The sequence below is a fragment of the Pollachius pollachius genome (genome assembly GCF_949987615.1).
Source record: "Pollachius pollachius genome assembly, chromosome: 15".
NCBI lineage: Eukaryota > Metazoa > Chordata > Actinopteri > Gadiformes > Gadidae > Pollachius > Pollachius pollachius.
This window is the reverse complement of record NC_136948.1, coordinates 2195099-2211810: the sequence shown is the minus strand read 5'-3', so window position 1 is coordinate 2211810 and position 16712 is coordinate 2195099. Positions and strand designations below refer to the sequence as shown.

Here is a 16712-nt window from a genome sequence, read left to right as displayed (position 1 = left end):
CTGCTGTGATGTGACTGCTGTGATGTGATGTGACTGCTGTGATGTGATGTGACTGATGTGCTGTGATGTGACTGCTGTGATGTGACGCCGTGCTGTGACTGATGTGATGTGACTGCTGTGACTGTTGTGATGTGACTGCTGTGCTGTGATGTGACTGCTGTGATGTGACTGCTGCGATCTGACTGCTGCAATGTGACTGCTGCGATGTTACTGCTGCGATGTTACTGCTGTGATGTTACTGATGTGACGCTGTGATGTGGCTGCGGTGATGTGACTGCTGTGATGTGACTGATGTGATGTGGCTGCGGTGATGTGACTGCTGTGATGTGACTGCTGTGATGTGACTGATGTGATGTGATGTGACTGCTGTGATGTGACTGATGTGATGTGATGTGACTGCTGTGATGTGACTGATGTGCTGTGACGCTGTGCTGTGATGTTGCAGTGGGGCCATCAGAAGGGACGGCCTCCCAGTCCGCGCTTCCAGAGGCCAACATGTACGACAAGATCTACTTCGATTCGGACTCGGAAGACGAGGACACTCCGAGTAAGGACCAACACATTCACCAGTATCCACTGGCTCAGTGGTGGTCTGTACTGATAAGTTCTTGGTTGCTGGTATTTTACCTGTAGCTGAGCTTTCTGGTAACCATGGTAACCAGCAGCATCCACAAAGCTCTAACAGGAAGTCCTCCCCCCCCCCCCCCACCCAGGCAGTTCCACAGGCAGGAAGCAGAGACAGAGGAGCATTCCGACCAATGAGGAGCTGTTCTACGACCCGGAGGAGGACGACCGAGACCAGGCCTGGGTGGACTCCAGACGCAGAGCGTAAGTACTGCAAGTAGACCGGGACCTGGACCTGTAGACCGGGACCTGTAGACTGGAACCTCGACCTGGACCTGGACTATGTCCCTGTAGACCTGGAGTATGTCCCTGTAGACCTGGAGTATGTCCTTGTAGACCTGGACTATGTCCCTGTAGACCTGGACTATGTCCCTGTAGACCTGGACTATGTCCCTGTAGACCTGGTTAACACTCACCACTCCCGGCTGCTACCACTTGAGGCCCACAGCTGGCTTGGAGGTGGCCTCCCTCCAGGTGTTCCCTCGGCGGCCTCCCTCCAGGTGGCCTCCTCGAGGAGGTCTACAGGTGGCCTGTAGGACCTATGAGCACCCATCTGTCTGGGTGGGTCCAGCCTGTACCCGCTGGCCTGTCCTCACTGTGTGTCTGTCTGCAGGTACAGCAGGAGACCCGGGTCAGGGAAGTCCCGCTCCGGTCCAGGTCTTCCAGGGCTCCCCAGCAGCGACGCGGTGCTCAACTGTCCGGCCTGCATGATCACTCTGTGTCTGGACTGCCAGAGGTGAGGACCCCCCACGACCCCAAGGGGGCGGCACGTGGCCCAGGAGGTGGAGCGGGCTGGCTGTGTCACCGAGAGGTCGCCAGTCCGATCCCCGGCTCCTCCTAGCTGAGTGTCGAGGTGTCCCTGAGCGAGACGCCTCCCCCTGACCGCTCCCGACGAGCTGGCTGTCGCCTTGGATGGTTGACAGCTCCGTCGGTGTGTGAATGTGTGCATGAACGGGTGAACCTGAGGCCACATTGTGAAGCGCTATCAGTGGCCAGCGGTTAGAAAAGTGCTGTATGAATGCAGTCCGTGTACCACATACCACTTCCTGTCCAGCTGATGTTTATATTAACATAGTAGAACCAACAGCATACTCCTGCATATACAAACCCATAGAATAATGTTTATACAAGGCCTCTAAACTGCTGAGATGCGCCCTGGTGGCCATTTTGTACTCCAACTGGTGTCTAAGCCCACCTTATCATTTCATTATTATCAATAGCACCCATAGTACAATAATATTACATGAGAGGTACCTAAGTGAGGACATCTTGGTTCTGTCCCCAGTCCCACCAGGTTGGTTCTGTCCCCAGTCCCACCAGGTTGGTTCTGTCCCCACTTCGCTCTCCCTCAGTCATAGTTCATTTGGTTTTGTACCGTTTGTGTTATTTCAACCTTTCCCCTTTTCCCACCAGATATGTGGACGCGTATGATACGAACAATTCTATATTATTAGAATGTGGACCTTTTTACTCGGTGGAATCTTTCACCTTGTGTTTAATATTATGCGCTGTTTTTCTTTTAATAATCATTGACGGAGTGAACCGTACAGGAATACCCATGCCCCAGTGGTACTCTAATGGCTAAATGAGGCCTTGATGTTGGTTCCGTCCCCAGGCATGAGAAGTACCGGACCCAGTACCGCGCCATGTTCGTGATGAACTGCTCGGTGAAGAGGGACCAGGTGCTGCGCTACAAGGCCCTGCAGGAGAGGAGGAGGAGGAGGCCCAAGAGGAGGAACCCCAGGAACAAGGGGCAGCAGCAGGAGGCACCAGGAGGAGCAGCAGGCCAGGAGCTGGGAGGAGGAGGAGGAGGAGGAGGGGAGGAGCTGGGAGGAGGAGGAGGAGGAGGAGGAGGGGAGGAGCTGGGAGGAGGAGGAGGAGGAGGAGGGGAGGAAGAGCTGCGGGGAGGAGGATCAGCGCTGGAGGAGGCCCCGGCTCCCAGAGGAGCGGCGCCGGGGCCCAGGGGGATGGCCGAGGAGGAGGTGTACCACCCGGTCCAGTGCAGCGAGTGCTCCACGGAGGTGGCGGTGGTGGACCAGGAGGACGTCTTCCACTTCTTCAACATCCTGGCCAGCCACTGCTGACCCCCCTAGCCCCCTCACCACGGACCCCATACCTGACCCGGGATTGGTCTCTGAGCAAGGCGTCGCCCTTTGCCCGTTCTGGGGTTGAGGGTTCCATGCTGGGGCTCAGTGAGCAGGGGGGCGACTTGGTGTCTGCGCTGCCACCTGGTGGCCGGTCTGTGTACTGCAGACAACAGCGTGGTTCGTCCGGGCTCTGAACGTTGAGAGCAGATAGGCCCACCGAACAGCGGAAGGCCTCTTTTGATTTCAGTCCACGGGCCCGCATGGGTTTGCTTTTCATTTTTTGTCGACTTTTTAACCGCCTTCTGGAAGGGATTTTAACATGTTTTTTGTATCTAATCGCTGCCTTGTTTACTAAATGATCTGATATAGTTTGTGTCCTGGTGTCATTATTGATCATTGATTTAATTATCAGGACCGCTTTGACCAGAAACTGTTTGTCAAATAAACAAACGTTCCAGAACTATTCTCCTGATGGAGGTTTTATTAATAATGTGTACTACAGATTGAGTTTAGAGAATACTTGCATACGTGGTATACATACTGGGTAGTTGTAGAGTAGATGTTAGTTATCTAGTGGTTTGGATATCCTTTCTTAGTTGAACATTGAGAAAAACAAGAAAAAATATATATTTTCTCCAGGGAAATTACTAGATTAGAAGCAGCCCAAATATAAAGGTATTAGCCTTTTGTGTTAGAATTGTACGTTTTAATATTATATTTGTATACTGGTTAAATAAACGAGTGTATGAATTCCTTTTGGAGCGAAAAATACTACTTTTACTTTGAAATCGGTTTCAACTTCTGTCGTAATAAAGCAGAGCGGTTACGGGAAGTCCCTCTGATTGGTGATTGGCCGGACAGTAGTACCATGTGACCGCGCGTCGTCCCCAGCAGGGTGCATCCGGAAGAGCACAAGGCAGAAGGTTGTAAGATGGCTTTAGGAGACTGCTGGAAGCAGCTCTCCTGGTTCTACTACCAGTACCTCCTGGTCACGGCGCTCTACATGCTGGAGCCATGGGAGCGGACCATCTTCAGTATCCTTTTCCGCTTCGAAACTCGTAAGATAAGGCTACAAGCCGAGCAAATATGCTAACTACCGTTAGCCAGGTGAGCTAAGGCGTTAGCCTCAATACAGGTTGTTCCTCCACAAGTTCCAACCGCCGATTCGTCACTTGTGTGTCCTCACGTTAAGACAGGAGTGATGTGTCCTCACGTTAAGACAGGAGTGATGTGTCCTCACGTTAAGACAGGAGTGATGTGTCCTCACGTTAAGACAGGAGTGATGCCGTGGGAACTGTACTTAGTGGGTAGAGTTACTTCATAGTTGTAACTTCTAAGTTATTTACATGTAGATGTTATTTAGTCCTTCATGTCGATGTTATTTAGTCCTATGTGTAGATGTTATTGAGTCCTACATGTCGATGTTATATAGTCCCGCGTGTAGATGTTGTTTAGTCCTACGTGTAGATGTAATGTGTTCTACACGTAGATGTTTAGTCCTACGTGTAGATGTTGTGTTCTACATGTATATGTTATTTAGTCCTACGTGTAGATGTTATTTAGTCCTACGTGTAGATGTTATTTAGTCCTACGTGTAGATGTTTAGTCCTACATGTAGATGTTATTTAGTCCTTCGTGTAGATGTTATTTAGTCCTTCGTGTAGATGTTATTTAGTCCTTCATGTAGATGTTATTTAGTGCTTTATGTAGATTTTATGATTCCTACGTGTAGATGTTATGTGTTCTACATGTAGATGTTATTTAGTCCTACGTGTAGATGTTATGTGTTCTACATGTAGATGTTATATAGTCCTGCGTGTAGATGTCGTTTAGTCCTTCATGTAGATGTTATTTAGTGCTTTATGTAGATGTTATGATTCCTACATGTAGATGTTATCAGCAGAAAGCCATCAATAATTACAGAAGATCTCCAGTAGAAGCAGGGGGAGGGTGAGATGCTGGTGAGCAACAGGAAGTTGGTGTGTGTTGTTTCCTGTGACCACGCCCTCCCAGACTCCCTGCTGGTGTCCGTGGCCGGCATGGCGGTCTACACCGGTTACGTCTTCATCCCCCAGCACATCATGGCCATCCTCACCTACTTCCAGCTGCTCCAGTGACCCCCCTCCCCCCCTTCTCTCACCCATGGAGGGTGTCGGTCGGTCGCCCTGGGTGTCCAGTTGGTTGCCGTGGAGACGCCGCTTTGTTTGTTTCCTTCCTTCTGTAACTCGATGGTTCCACTGAAGGCTTGAGCTCCGCCCCCGACGGAACTCTGCTCTCTGGTGGGAGGGGCCGGAGGCGGAGCCTCAGATGATTGACAGCCCCCTGCAGGGTTATTGTTTTATAAATGTCCACGGGCCACGCCCACCTGCTCCTGAACTCTGCTTGGTTTGGACCGACCCACTGCAGACCCCCGTCTCCCCGGCCAATGGTTTGTCCTCGTTGCGGGGGGGGGGGCGGAACTCCCTGACACTCCCCCGGTCTCAGCCGGGACACGCCTTAGAGTTCCTTCTACAGCCCGCTGTGCCTTTCAATAACCGGGTGTAGACATTTTTTAAGTGTTTCCTAATTGGTTTGCTCCGGAAGTGTAAATGTATCACTACATACCTTAACGATGTTAATAATAAACTGAGGTGATTTCAACTTGTAATAAAAGGGTTATTTAACTTGACTGAACGTGTTCTCCTCAGCCACCGGTTGGTGTTGTTACCGCAGGACACCACTAGAGGGCTGCAGCACGCCTCGGTACCGTGTAAAGTTAGACTACAGAGACAGGTCATTGAGGGGGTTGATGGGGGTTAAGGCGCGTTCACTCTCCTGGTGATAACGAGACGGCTCGCCAGTCATGACGCTCACGCGTGTTCCCAAGAGCGACCGTTCATGTGCACTTGGGAAACAGCCTGTTCGGTATCTAAAAGTTCTTCACAGCAGGGTTCTTTTATCCGATAAAAAACAGTCAGAACTAAACAACTTAGTAGGATCAGTTTCATGTTTGCATGCCTTTATTTCCTTGATGCCTATCACATACTATCCTTTTATTTATGAGAAGCACATACAGTATAGCCACTGTATGGAAGGCAACACTTCCCCTTATTTAGAGCTGGTTTACCAGTACACAACGTTTAAACCTGAGCAAAGTCGAAGCCAACAGACGTTACGTCGATAAATAGTAAAGTATGTGATATGATGGTTGATTCTTTTATATTGAGTAAAATGTTCATGTTCCTCCTTCATGTGCGTCACTAGTAAACCATACGTCACCAACTGGGCAACTCTGTTAACAAAATTTGGCCTGAGTTGCGGAACGGAAGTAGAATCTTAACAGCATCAATAGGTGGCGTTCACGCGAACTTTCCGAGGTCGAGAAAATGTTTTTCCCAGAATTTCCAGCGATGTCAACGCACCATTAGACGGGTCATTCAGGAGCAGATAGGGGTTAGACAGTACAGAGCCAGGTCTTTTAGGAGCAGGTAGGGATAAGACCAGGGGTCTCAAACTCGCGGCCCGGGGGCCAATTGAGGCCTGCGGGATGATATATCGTGGCCCCCTACTTGACATCAAAGTTTAGTATTAGTGCGGCCCGCGAGTTGTCAAACGCACATTTTTATCACTTGTGATAGGGTGACCAGATGTCCCGGTTTTGCCGGGACAGTCCCAATTTTGAGTTGCATGTCCTGAGTCCCGACAAAAGCCAAAGGACGCTAAAATGTCCCGGTTTCCACCAACCACTATGAAATGTCCCCTGTTGTCAGTGATTACATAGCCAACGTGATCTAATTATAGCCTGATCATTAACTTAGATTGGGTCAGTTGTGCTACCTTTTTTTGTGGAATACTTGATGTGGCCCAGCCTGACCCATACTCTATCTGCAGGGGCCCCCAGGTAAGTTGAATTTGAGACCCCTGGGTTAGACAGAACAGAGACAGGTCATTAATGAGCAGGTAGGGGTTAGACAGTTCATTAAGCCGTGCAGAGATCAGTATCGGCCACTGCCCCGAACATCCTGTATCGGTCGGGCTCTAGTTTAAAGGGGCTCAAGGCGTCTGAAGGTGCTAATGTGTTTACTCCCACCGAGGTCTCCACCAAACCAAGAACACCAACGCAGCTGGGGAGTGAGTATTCTGAAGGCCGTTCATTCTAGTAAAGTTGAGTCGAACAGGACGAAACGCAGTGAAGGGAAATGACAGCTTCGGTTTTGTGTGTTTTATAAAAAAAATCATGGAATAACAGAGTAGACATGGAAGTGATGTTGTATATTTTGCGGCACTTATCTTGAGATTTAAAGCATTTCAAAACTCAGTGGAATGAAGAAAGTATAATAACATTATAGGCCTAATCGGTAATAACAATAACCTGATTTTATGAATGAATGATTAAGAATAAATAAATAATTATTATGACTATTTGATAAATACAAAGGAACTGTACATTTGGACAGGTGGACATGAATGATATATTTATCAACTTATATTTATCAAAAAATAATACTAATTATTTGTAATGATTAGTAATGGTAGTTGAGACGTTAATTGCGTTGTGTTTTCTGCCCTCTTGACGTACTGAGCGGTTTTCACTAAAAGCGCGTGGCCTCAAGCAGAGAATATCTTCTCATGAGACGAGCACATGAATACATAAAAACGATATGTATAGTTTACTCGTCAAAAAAATCTAGGCCTACATGCGTAGTCCTGTTTACTTCGACTGCTCGTTCATTTTCTGCATATACAACAAAGAGTTAAAAACAAAACGATTATTTTTAAATCCCAACATGAGTCGTTGTACATTTGTAGGCTTTAAAATTAAAAATTGTCTCTGACATTGCTTATATAGTGTGTGTGTGTGTGTGTGTGTGTGTGTGTGTGTGTGTGTGTGTGTGTGTGTGTGTGTGTGTGTGTGTGTGTGTGTGTGTGTGTGTGTGTCCGCATGTCTGTGTGTGCCACCTTGCCTTGGCTCCTTTCTGAATAGCTGCTTTTAAAGGGTGTAACAAGATAAGAAGGAAGAAACACGAGAAGAATCCAACCCACCAAGATTGACGAGAAATGAAGGAAGAAAATAACCCTGCCTATACGAGAATCACAACAGTACAAACATGCTTACCCTTATTCTGAGGACACTGTACTCAGTAGATTAGCTTTACCTGCCTATCCACCATTCAGTCGGTACATTTTCTTTCCTCTGTTCTCTTTTAAAGATCGGATGAGGTGGGCCTCATACACATCTTCGCCTTGTGCCCCCAATTTGCTAAATCCGCCACTGCTCATTAACGTCATATTGGGAAGAAATTGTTATCACTGGTGAGTTTACTTTTTTTCTAAAACTGCGTTTCATTGAGGTGATCGATGACTCTCTTTGGCATATAAAGGCTAACGCATAATACAAAAAGGTTGCAAACAATAATGATGATGTTGGAAATGTTAAATAAAATGTTCACGATTGCAGACCAGTCCTTTATAAATAGATAGATAGATAATTTATTCATCCCTGTGGGGGAAATGAAGGCGTTACAAAAACTCGTAAAAAAACGCATGAAAAAAAACATAATACAATAACAATATAAGAAATCTGTACGAATAAATAAATACATCTCTATGAATGTTATTTTTAATAAATTTACAATTAAATACAAGTGAAATGACCTAGGTATTTCTCAATCGCCAGAAAGACAAATGTAGATGCAAACGTAAATCATAGCCAGGGCCTTAACCTGTTCCTGATTGTTTAGTAATGTCTGATCAAAAAGGTAGCAGTTTTCTTCTCCTTACGGCCATCTTAGGAACTGACTGGTTCCGATCCTGGCCCGTGCTTTGGCAGTCAGTCCCCCATTGTGAGTGGTAAGAACGGCAGCCACGATGTGGATGGAGATGGAGAGAACCTCGTCAGAGAGGAACCATCCGCAAAGATTCAATGTTGTAGAAAAACACACATTGCGACAGTGCCTCTTTCTCCTGTACGGTGCCATGCTGGCGCCGGTGGTGAAGGCCTACTACCCTGTGCCATCATCACCAAACTGCTCCCAACTCCTGGAACCCATCCCTTCTGACAACTTCCTTAAACTGGTATAAATCCAACCCACAGACAGATGCATAACATCAATCTATGACGATTATTATACACTTCTATTTAGCCATATAGCAGGGACTTTCTTCAAATGTGATTTAGAGTGATTTAAGATGCATGTCACTGGGGCAGGCTGGGGCGTTTGGGCATCTTGCACAACGGCATCTACCAGTAAACTGGGGGTTAAACGGGGGTTAAACCACCACAGCTTTCTTCTGGAAATACACCCTTACCCCCCCCCACCCCCCAGATGCACACAGGAGGAGACGACAACGATTCATTTCTCTATGGATTTTTTATGACCAATTGAGGAAGCTGGATTTGACTAAAAAAACCAAAACAATTTTGTCTCACTATTATCGATCAGCTCTTTGCTGGGAGGTGGATCCTGCAGGAGGCCTACTCTAGTGACTCCATTGATCAGTATGCCCTGACCCACGCCAACAGCTCCTGGGCAGAGTTCACCAGGGGGCCCAACGGCACCATCCACCTGGACATGGGCCACCTGATGAGTGTCCCGTGAGTAGCGCTCACTTTCACTTTCTGCACCCCCGCTCAAGGAGCGGGGGATTTAGGGGCTTAGCCCCCCCCAGCCCCTAAATCCTAGTGACGCCCCTGTGCTCCCCCACTCAGGGAGGAGCACAGGGGCGTCACTAGGATTTACGTCACTAGCAGTGTCCGACGTGCATGCTTGCGCGTAGCGCGCGCCGACATTTTTTCATCACGTCTTTAAAGTGGTTCGTTAATTCATCATTTATTACAGTGGAGAGTACAGCAGAGCATCTATCAGGGCCTGTTTTCTGGCTCACTCTCTTTTCTCTACTTGCCTTAAGACCTCCTGCTTCCCTCTCCTGAGTCTTCAGGATGTCCTCCTTTTTAAAAATAGAAATAAGCTAAACAAATGTAAGAGTTGGTATGATTTAAGTCTACACATTGGGGTGAGTTCAAGGAAAACAGGTTAGAAAATGTATCCATCAATGCGCTCCTGTAAACAATTTTAATCCAAATTAAAGACAACCTCTAATTGTATTAGTATTTATTACAATTCATATTCTTGCTTATTATGTTAAGTGCAGGCATGTTAAGATTTCTTTGACAAAAAACAAAACAAAGGGGGGGGCTTTTGAACATCTTGGGGGGGCTTAGCCTCCCCCAAAATAGGCCTAACAACGTCCCTGGAGGAGCACTCGACGCTAATGGCTGAAGACCAGTGTGTAGATCATTATTTGGTAGTTTTAAACGTTATATATTGCGTTACACATTTTGGCCTCAGGTCAGGAGAATCTTTTTGCGCTGAAGTGTGTACTGTAGTCCATTAGCTGGAAGTAGCTGTAACTGAGGCTTTCAAATCACAACAACAGTTTTATTCCTTTCTTCATGTGACAGAAACAGGACAATGTGGTGTGTCCACCACCACTTCAAGGGCATTGAACTTCGCAAAAACACACTTCACCTCTATCTGCCTCGTAAGTAAATAAACCAATGAAAGAATGCATAATAGCATGATACATTTGATGATGTGTAAACCTGCACTGTGTTGATCTACTGTATGTACTAACTCCATTAATAGCGAGTCAATCCGTTCATAAATCGTTTTATTCTTGCCCCTGTGTGAAAATGAACAGTACCAACCGTTCGAAACCGTTTTCAGATGCATAATTTAGCTATAAGCATAGCTACCATTCATTCCACTTGAGGCTGCTAATGGAAAAAACGTTAATAGTGCCGGTTTAATGGAAATATAAGCCATGCACTGGGTCTCTATTTCAGATTTCAGGGCGTCAGCGACGTTCCAGTTCCTCAAGGCCTGCAATGAGTGTCTGGTCATGACGGCTGAAGCCCATGTGCCTGGATATAGGCCTCTGGACTACCTGTTTACCTATGGTGATGCAGTACTCGTCTGTTTGTCTGTCCCTACCTCTCTCTGTCTGACTGTCCATCTGAATGTTTTTCTAGATTAAGCACTACATTGCGGGGGGTTGCTCATAGTTAGTTTACCTTATTGTGCTACTTTGTTGTTTGCAGGTCTATATCCAGACTTACACGAGTATTACATCCGACCAACCAGACTGCAGGCCTCCTGCAAGCACCTGGTGACCCCGCCCCCTTTCAAGTATCATGGAGCAGGTGAGAAAGGAAATACCTGTGTGTGTGTGTGTGTGTGTGTGTGTGTGTGTGTGCGTGCGTGTGCGTGCGTGTGTGTGTGCACGTGTGTGCGTGTGTGCATGAGTGCAGTGGCACATCCAACAGCCTCTTGATCTAACTCTCCATAGTGGTTGACCGGTCATGTTTCATTTGTCCCTTGCAGAACTCTGCCCTAATGACGCGAATGAGAGCAATTATCAAAGTCCTGAAACGCGTGACAAAAACTTGACAAAACCTTACTGCATCTTTTAATCCATGGCAATATATTGATTGTTTCAATACCTGTTACATCCTTGAATTAAAACAATGTTTATATCGTGTTAATGAAACTATAAAGGCAATGTGATCATTGAGTTGATGTCTCTGTCACATCGTTTTCAAAAGTTGTCTGTGTGTTACTCGCTGAGAGTACCCTATCTCAGACATGCTTGCTATATTATGATTGTTTGCTGTGCTTTGCAATCAATCAATTGTCTCTGATGTCATTATGTCAGTGTATTTTCTTAATGAATAAAGGCAGTTTGAGTGCATGATTCACAGTAATAGGTTGTGCCCACAGCACAGTCTATCATTTAAGTTCCATTTTAGTTTCCAAATGTCTGCAGTGAAAACAAGTGTTTGGCCGTGGCTAATGTTGAATCAGCTATGATACTGATAGATATCAGTTAAGTCAATCTTTTTTTCATAGCCTACCTGGCCTTATTTGTTATTTTGGTTGGGATACTTTCTAGAGTCTTTGGGAAAACCATGACAACTCAATCAAAGGGCATAATCAATGCTTCTCTGGTGTGAAGAAGAAATGCAGAACAAAGTAACAATAGTTTTTTTTGTGTTTTCATTGTTTCCAAAGATTCTGGTGTGGGAGTGTGTGGGCATGATGGCTTGTTTAAGCTGCCTTTAAGAGTATCATATACGATGTGAAAATGGCTATGAGATTTGCAAGTGATAAACTGTGACATAATTGAGGCAGTGCATTGAATCGTATTGAGACTGATTTGATAGCTTGCACTACTCTCATTTTATTTTACACTTTCTACTTCTACGGGACAAAATACCCATCTTGTCACGTAGAAGTAGTCAAAATAAACCACTTGCATGTAAATCATTGAATTCACAAATGAAGCAGAACAAAGAAAGCTTTAAGTGACTGCAGGAGTTCAGTGTGTGTGCTCAAGCAGAGCAATGGCGGCTAAAGTTAGTCTTGTGACATGCTTAGCTAGCCACATTTAAGATCTGCTCAAGTGACTTTACTACTGGTACAGATAAGATTTAAAGAGGTGGTTCAGAATTATGAGCAGCAAATAGAACATAAATAGTTGTTGCTTTTTAATTTTCACAATGGTAAAATTGTTTACCTATAACACAAATTTGGAAGTCTGATGCGAGTGTTCTGTGGGGCGATTGTCATTCATTCAAAATGGAGATCTTTTGAAGTGGCCACAAATTCAAACAAGCTCTCTTCAACCAGTCTGCCAAGGTCTGCAACACAACTGGGTCCACCGCTGGGCACATCAGCTCATGTTCATGTCCATAAAAAGCTTTTTTGGTGTTTGGGTAAGGGGCTCAGATTCATGTCTGTATGAATATGTTAATGCTGGTTCTGGGTCTAATTTAGAGAGCCGTTACATCATAGAATGATCCAAGCATGTGTCCTGTTGTTTGGGCTATTCATGCGGACAGTATAATACCCTTAAGAGGACTGTTTCTCTTACTCTATGGCCGGTTAAACACGGTTGGGTTGTTCTCCCATGAAGACTCATTCACCAATAAACACGAATAGAGAATATTTTGCATGATAAGTCTTTGGTGTGAGCCCCGTCACAGATCCAGGACGACGTGTGGAATCGGCATATCCTGCCAGGACTAGCAGGGGCGGAGCCTTCCCCTGGACCGGTAGACTGGGGCAGACCTGGTGGTGGTGGTGGTGGGAGGGGAGCAAAGAACGAAAAACCTAAGCAGCAAAGAACTACTCTTTATAAAGCAGGTGCAGGCAGGTGATTGGTGATTGGCGCATGAGTCCTCCTGGTAGAACTTGCGCTAAAGCTTGCATTTCTGAGTGAGATTCTGCCGCCTCCGCATAAGCCTATATAGGATGCAATATATGTACCTATAATGTAATAGATCATGATAAAACCAATACTTTCTTTTAATGTGCACAACAATTTTTTAAAATGAGTGTGAGACATTTGGGATTGAATCATTGAGGCATTTTCAGGATAATTTGAATTGTGAGTATTTTGCTATTTTGTTTGGATTTATTTTGCAGTAATATTTAGTTTTTTTGGGGTAATGTTTGTTATGCTCTAGGATGTATTTCTTCTGGTATAATGTGCTTCTTTGGGCCATTTTGGGACAAATTGCGGGTTAATTATTGGCATATTTTGAAAATTTAGAGGTAGGCCTACTCTTACCTTCCCCATTTATATATTGTTGGTAGATTAGGGTGATTCTTCGGACCCTTATAATTGAAAACAGTACCTTGAAAATGCAATGCTAGTGGATAAGCTTTCATAAATTCCTTTTACCTCAAAACATTTATTGTTACCAATACCAGATGGATTCCTGGTTTAACTACCTATCTCAAACAAATATCAACGCTCCATATTGTTTGTTAAAAGGAAATAAACAGACAGTCCTGGCTGAACAATGAGGCCTGTTCCAGTTTGGGGACTCTGGGTCGCAGATGTTTCTGAATGCCTGTTCCTTCAGCTCGTCCCCTGGTTTTTCTTCTTCACTCGGATATCAATGACGTCCGTGAGAGTCGACGTTGCGTCGTGTGGATTGGGAATTCTTTATTTATGACACTGCATACAAACCGCTTATTAGATGTTTGATTGAGTTTCCAAGGATACGAGCGAAAACAAGTTAAATAGGAAGTTTATGTATTTTTCAGGTATGATTTTCTTTTTTCGAAAGTGCATTTTTTGTTTCGTCGCGGTTTGCCTACAGAGCAGCGCACCTGCATTAAATATATCCCTGAATGGTCACAATTTCTCAGAATCAAAGGTGAAAGTAGAAACTGGTGGCCAAAAGCTGTCATATTGTTAGAAATATGTGCTTTTTGGCACGAAATTACGTGTCCCAGGTCACGAATGAAGATTAAATGCAGTGACACTGTCACGTATTTCCGTGAGACTTGGCTGGCTCGTTGTATTGTAGTTGTAACCCTTTCCCCCCATTCTTCCTCTGACATAGGTTAGATACTTTAACAAATCAGATGTTTTAAAAGGACTCCCACAACTTCTTTTTGTCCAATTTCCTTGATGTACTTCATAATTTGGCCTAAGGGTTAATAAACAAAGCACACTCAAAACTCTTGATTATTCAATCTCAAGGTGATATGGTGTGCAGTGCATGCTTTTGTTTCAGGCTGTCATCTCCTCCCTGTTCTGCCCTGTAATGAGGTCAGGTATGCAGTACATTAGAAAATGGCCTTTATGAAACAATATCTTTGGTCTGAATGGAAAATTGGGGGAAATAGTTTCATTCAAATGAAAGTGGTCTTTGGAATGCCTTATCCAGTTTATTTCATAGATCATACCTTATTTGTAGGTATTATCTGTATTTTTTTTTGATTACTCACTAATATGCCATTATGGTCTCTCTATTACTGCTGCTCGTTGATAATATACCGCAGCCTGTAGGGGTGCAGCAAGATGAGGAAGTAAAAAAACGGTGTTTTCCCACCACAAGTTCCGACCGCAGTTTATTCCCTTGTGTGACTGTCCTCACACTAAGACAGGAGTGATGTGTCCTCACTACGTACTTTAACGATGTTAATAATAAACTGAGGTGATTTCAACTTGTAATAAAAGGGTTATTTAACTTGACTGAACGTGTTCTCCTCAGCCACCGGCTGGTGTTGTTACCGCAGGACACCACTAGAGGGCGGCAACACGCCTCGGTACTGTGGAGACACTTCCACACAGACAGGTCATTAAGAGCAGGTATGGGTGAGACAGTACAGAGACAGGTCATTATGAGTAGGTAGGGGTAAGACAATAGAGGGACGGGTCATTAAGGAGCAGGTAGGGGTTAGACAGTACAGAGAGTCACGCATTTCCATCACTTTTTACACGTCCCGCAAATTGAGACGTTGTCCCGCATTATTGACAGAGTGTCATACTTGTCAGACTTGATTTTTTATTTTTTTGAAATATGTGTTTTATAATCTGGCATTTATCAAATAGCTATGGGCGGAGACAGCAGTTAGGGCTTTCATCAGGGGGCGGGGCGGGCTGTTTGATTCTGTCAATCAAACTGGGAAGCGGACGCAGTTTAAGGGCACGCCCACCAACAAGAAACGATGCAAATCAGGTCAGAACGGCATGCAGCACGAGACGGAGGAGTACGGCTAAGAAGAGGAAATGCAGCTACAGTAAAGAATGGGAAACCATCTATCTCCTGGGTGAGACCAGTGCAAGGCGAGACTGGTAAAGTTCGCTTGAGTCATTTTTCCATTTCACACGGAGGTGAATACGACGTGAAACGACACAGACAATGCAGGACTCACAAAACACGTTATTATTTTATGTAGCCTATTGCCTAATTGTGAGTTTTGTTTTGTTCAGATAATCAGCCTATTTACTCGATGTAGCCTAATTGTAGTTGTGCGCTGTGTAGCCGTTTAGATCAACGGTAGCTTACTAGACAGGGTAAAGTAGGATTCAGGTGAAGCGCCCCTACCCCCAGGTAAGTAGCCTAATACAAAATAGATAAAATAGAAAATGGCTGTGCTTTACCTCTGATGTTTACTCAACATGAAACACAGCTTATATTTCAGAGAAATGGTTCAAAAGACACTTGCCAACGTTCAACACAGTATTTTGTTCCAATCAACAGTAACATTTAAACCGGAAAAACATAAAACACATTTCCATGCTAAATCAACAGATGTGCATTTAACGTTCGAATCCCAATCCAATTATTTCTATATTATAACGCTAATAACACTTATAACACTCGGGCAAGAAAGACTCAAGAAGTGGGAGGGGTTATCGCCTCTGAGCCATAAAATGGGAGGGGTTATCTCCTCTGAGCCATAGAGTGGGAGGAGTTATCTCCTCTGAGCCATAGCTGCTCATGTTACAATGGGGAGGCTTTATGAGATTTTATTTTGTGGTATTGTTGTCGTTCATGAACGCTTCAACTTCGCATATCATTGCGGCTCTGGATAAGGCGACTCTATACCAACTCTCTGGCGAACAATAGTCTATGAATAGAGTTTGTTTATTTTTTCTAAGTCATTAGTACTGATATCAAATAAATCCCATGGTCATCTGAAAGAGAAAGTGACTCTTTCCTCCGCGTGGGTTCAGACGAGGCGACGCGGGCTGGATATCGGTTTACTAGACCGAACATTTATCAATAACTGCTGAAGTCTAATGTGACGAGATATATACACACTGTAGGTCCTCTTGTACCAGGAAACTACGTAGATATGGTCTGTGTGTGTGAGAGAGAGAGAGAGAGAGAGAGAGAGAGAGAGAGAGAGAGAGAGAGAGAGAGTGTGTGTGCAGTGTGGATATGTTTGTTTTGCGCCAGAGGAGTCAAAGGAAAGTGAAAGTCAGAGAGACTCTCCTGCTCTACTGCGACCTGATATCAGATGTCTTACGCTGACAGACAAAACACACACACTCACACGCACACACACACACACACACACACACACACACACACACAGGGATAATTTAAGAAGTGAAGTTTGTGCGTAACCATGGACACCGTGGGCGGTGCGGCTCTTGTATCTCTGGAATCTCCCGCCACCATTACAGGTCATACTTCACTGGACGCCATTTTGT

The 16712-nt window shown here is 45.1% G+C and overlaps 3 protein-coding genes across 5 annotated transcripts in view; all 3 read left to right on the top strand.

Annotated features, from left to right (window-relative positions):
• The window catches only part of eapp (e2f-associated phosphoprotein), a 3836-nt gene extending 750 nt beyond the window's left edge, over nucleotides 1–3086 (top strand). The window contains exons 3-6 of the mRNA XM_079752109.1: nucleotides 446–547; nucleotides 714–828; nucleotides 1238–1360; nucleotides 2240–3086. Of these exons, the coding sequence (XP_079608235.1) occupies nucleotides 446–547; nucleotides 714–828; nucleotides 1238–1360; nucleotides 2240–2708 (809 nt within the window). The 3' untranslated portion in view covers nucleotides 2709–3086. The remainder of the gene's footprint in view (nucleotides 1–445; nucleotides 548–713; nucleotides 829–1237; nucleotides 1361–2239) is intronic.
• Nucleotides 3087–3608: 522 nt separating this feature from the next.
• On the top strand, nucleotides 3609–5363 carry sptssa (serine palmitoyltransferase, small subunit A). The gene is made up of 2 exons (XM_079752114.1): nucleotides 3609–3745; nucleotides 4725–5363. The coding sequence occupies exons 1-2, from the start codon at nucleotides 3643–3645 to the stop codon at nucleotides 4826–4828; spliced, it is 207 nt and encodes a 68-aa protein (XP_079608240.1). The 5' UTR covers nucleotides 3609–3642; the 3' UTR covers nucleotides 4829–5363.
• A 2426-nt stretch (nucleotides 5364–7789) lies between these two features.
• On the top strand, nucleotides 7790–14741 carry LOC307086786 (uncharacterized protein). Of its 3 annotated transcripts, none has more exons than XM_079752111.1 (7): nucleotides 7790–8003; nucleotides 8483–8765; nucleotides 9134–9285; nucleotides 10153–10232; nucleotides 10537–10650; nucleotides 10792–10893; nucleotides 12736–14741. In XM_079752111.1, the coding sequence occupies exons 2-7, from the start codon at nucleotides 8559–8561 to the stop codon at nucleotides 12864–12866; spliced, it is 786 nt and encodes a 261-aa protein (XP_079608237.1). In that variant the 5' UTR covers nucleotides 7790–8003; nucleotides 8483–8558; the 3' UTR covers nucleotides 12867–14741. The 3 variants fall into 3 exon arrangements, with proteins under 3 accessions (XP_079608237.1, XP_079608238.1, XP_079608239.1); XM_079752112.1 differs by having other exon boundaries at nucleotides 8457–8765; XM_079752113.1 differs by lacking the exon at nucleotides 12736–14741 and adding an exon at nucleotides 11075–11264.
• Nucleotides 14742–16712: the final 1971 nt, after the last annotated feature.

Coding starts and splice junctions, on each gene's coding strand:
- sptssa (XM_079752114.1), top strand. CDS start 3,643: ATGGCTTTAGGAGACTGCTGGAAGCAGCTCTCCTGGTTCTACTACCAG. Junction 3,746..4,724: donor ATGGGAGCGGACCATCTTCA/GTATCCTTTTCC, acceptor ACGCCCTCCCAG/ACTCCCTGCTGGTGTCCGTG.
- LOC307086786 (XM_079752111.1), top strand. CDS start 8,559: ATGTGGATGGAGATGGAGAGAACCTCGTCAGAGAGGAACCATCCGCAA. Junction 10,233..10,536: donor ACTTCACCTCTATCTGCCTC/GTAAGTAAATAA, acceptor TCTCTATTTCAG/ATTTCAGGGCGTCAGCGACG. Junction 10,651..10,791: donor GGACTACCTGTTTACCTATG/GTGATGCAGTAC, acceptor TGTTGTTTGCAG/GTCTATATCCAGACTTACAC.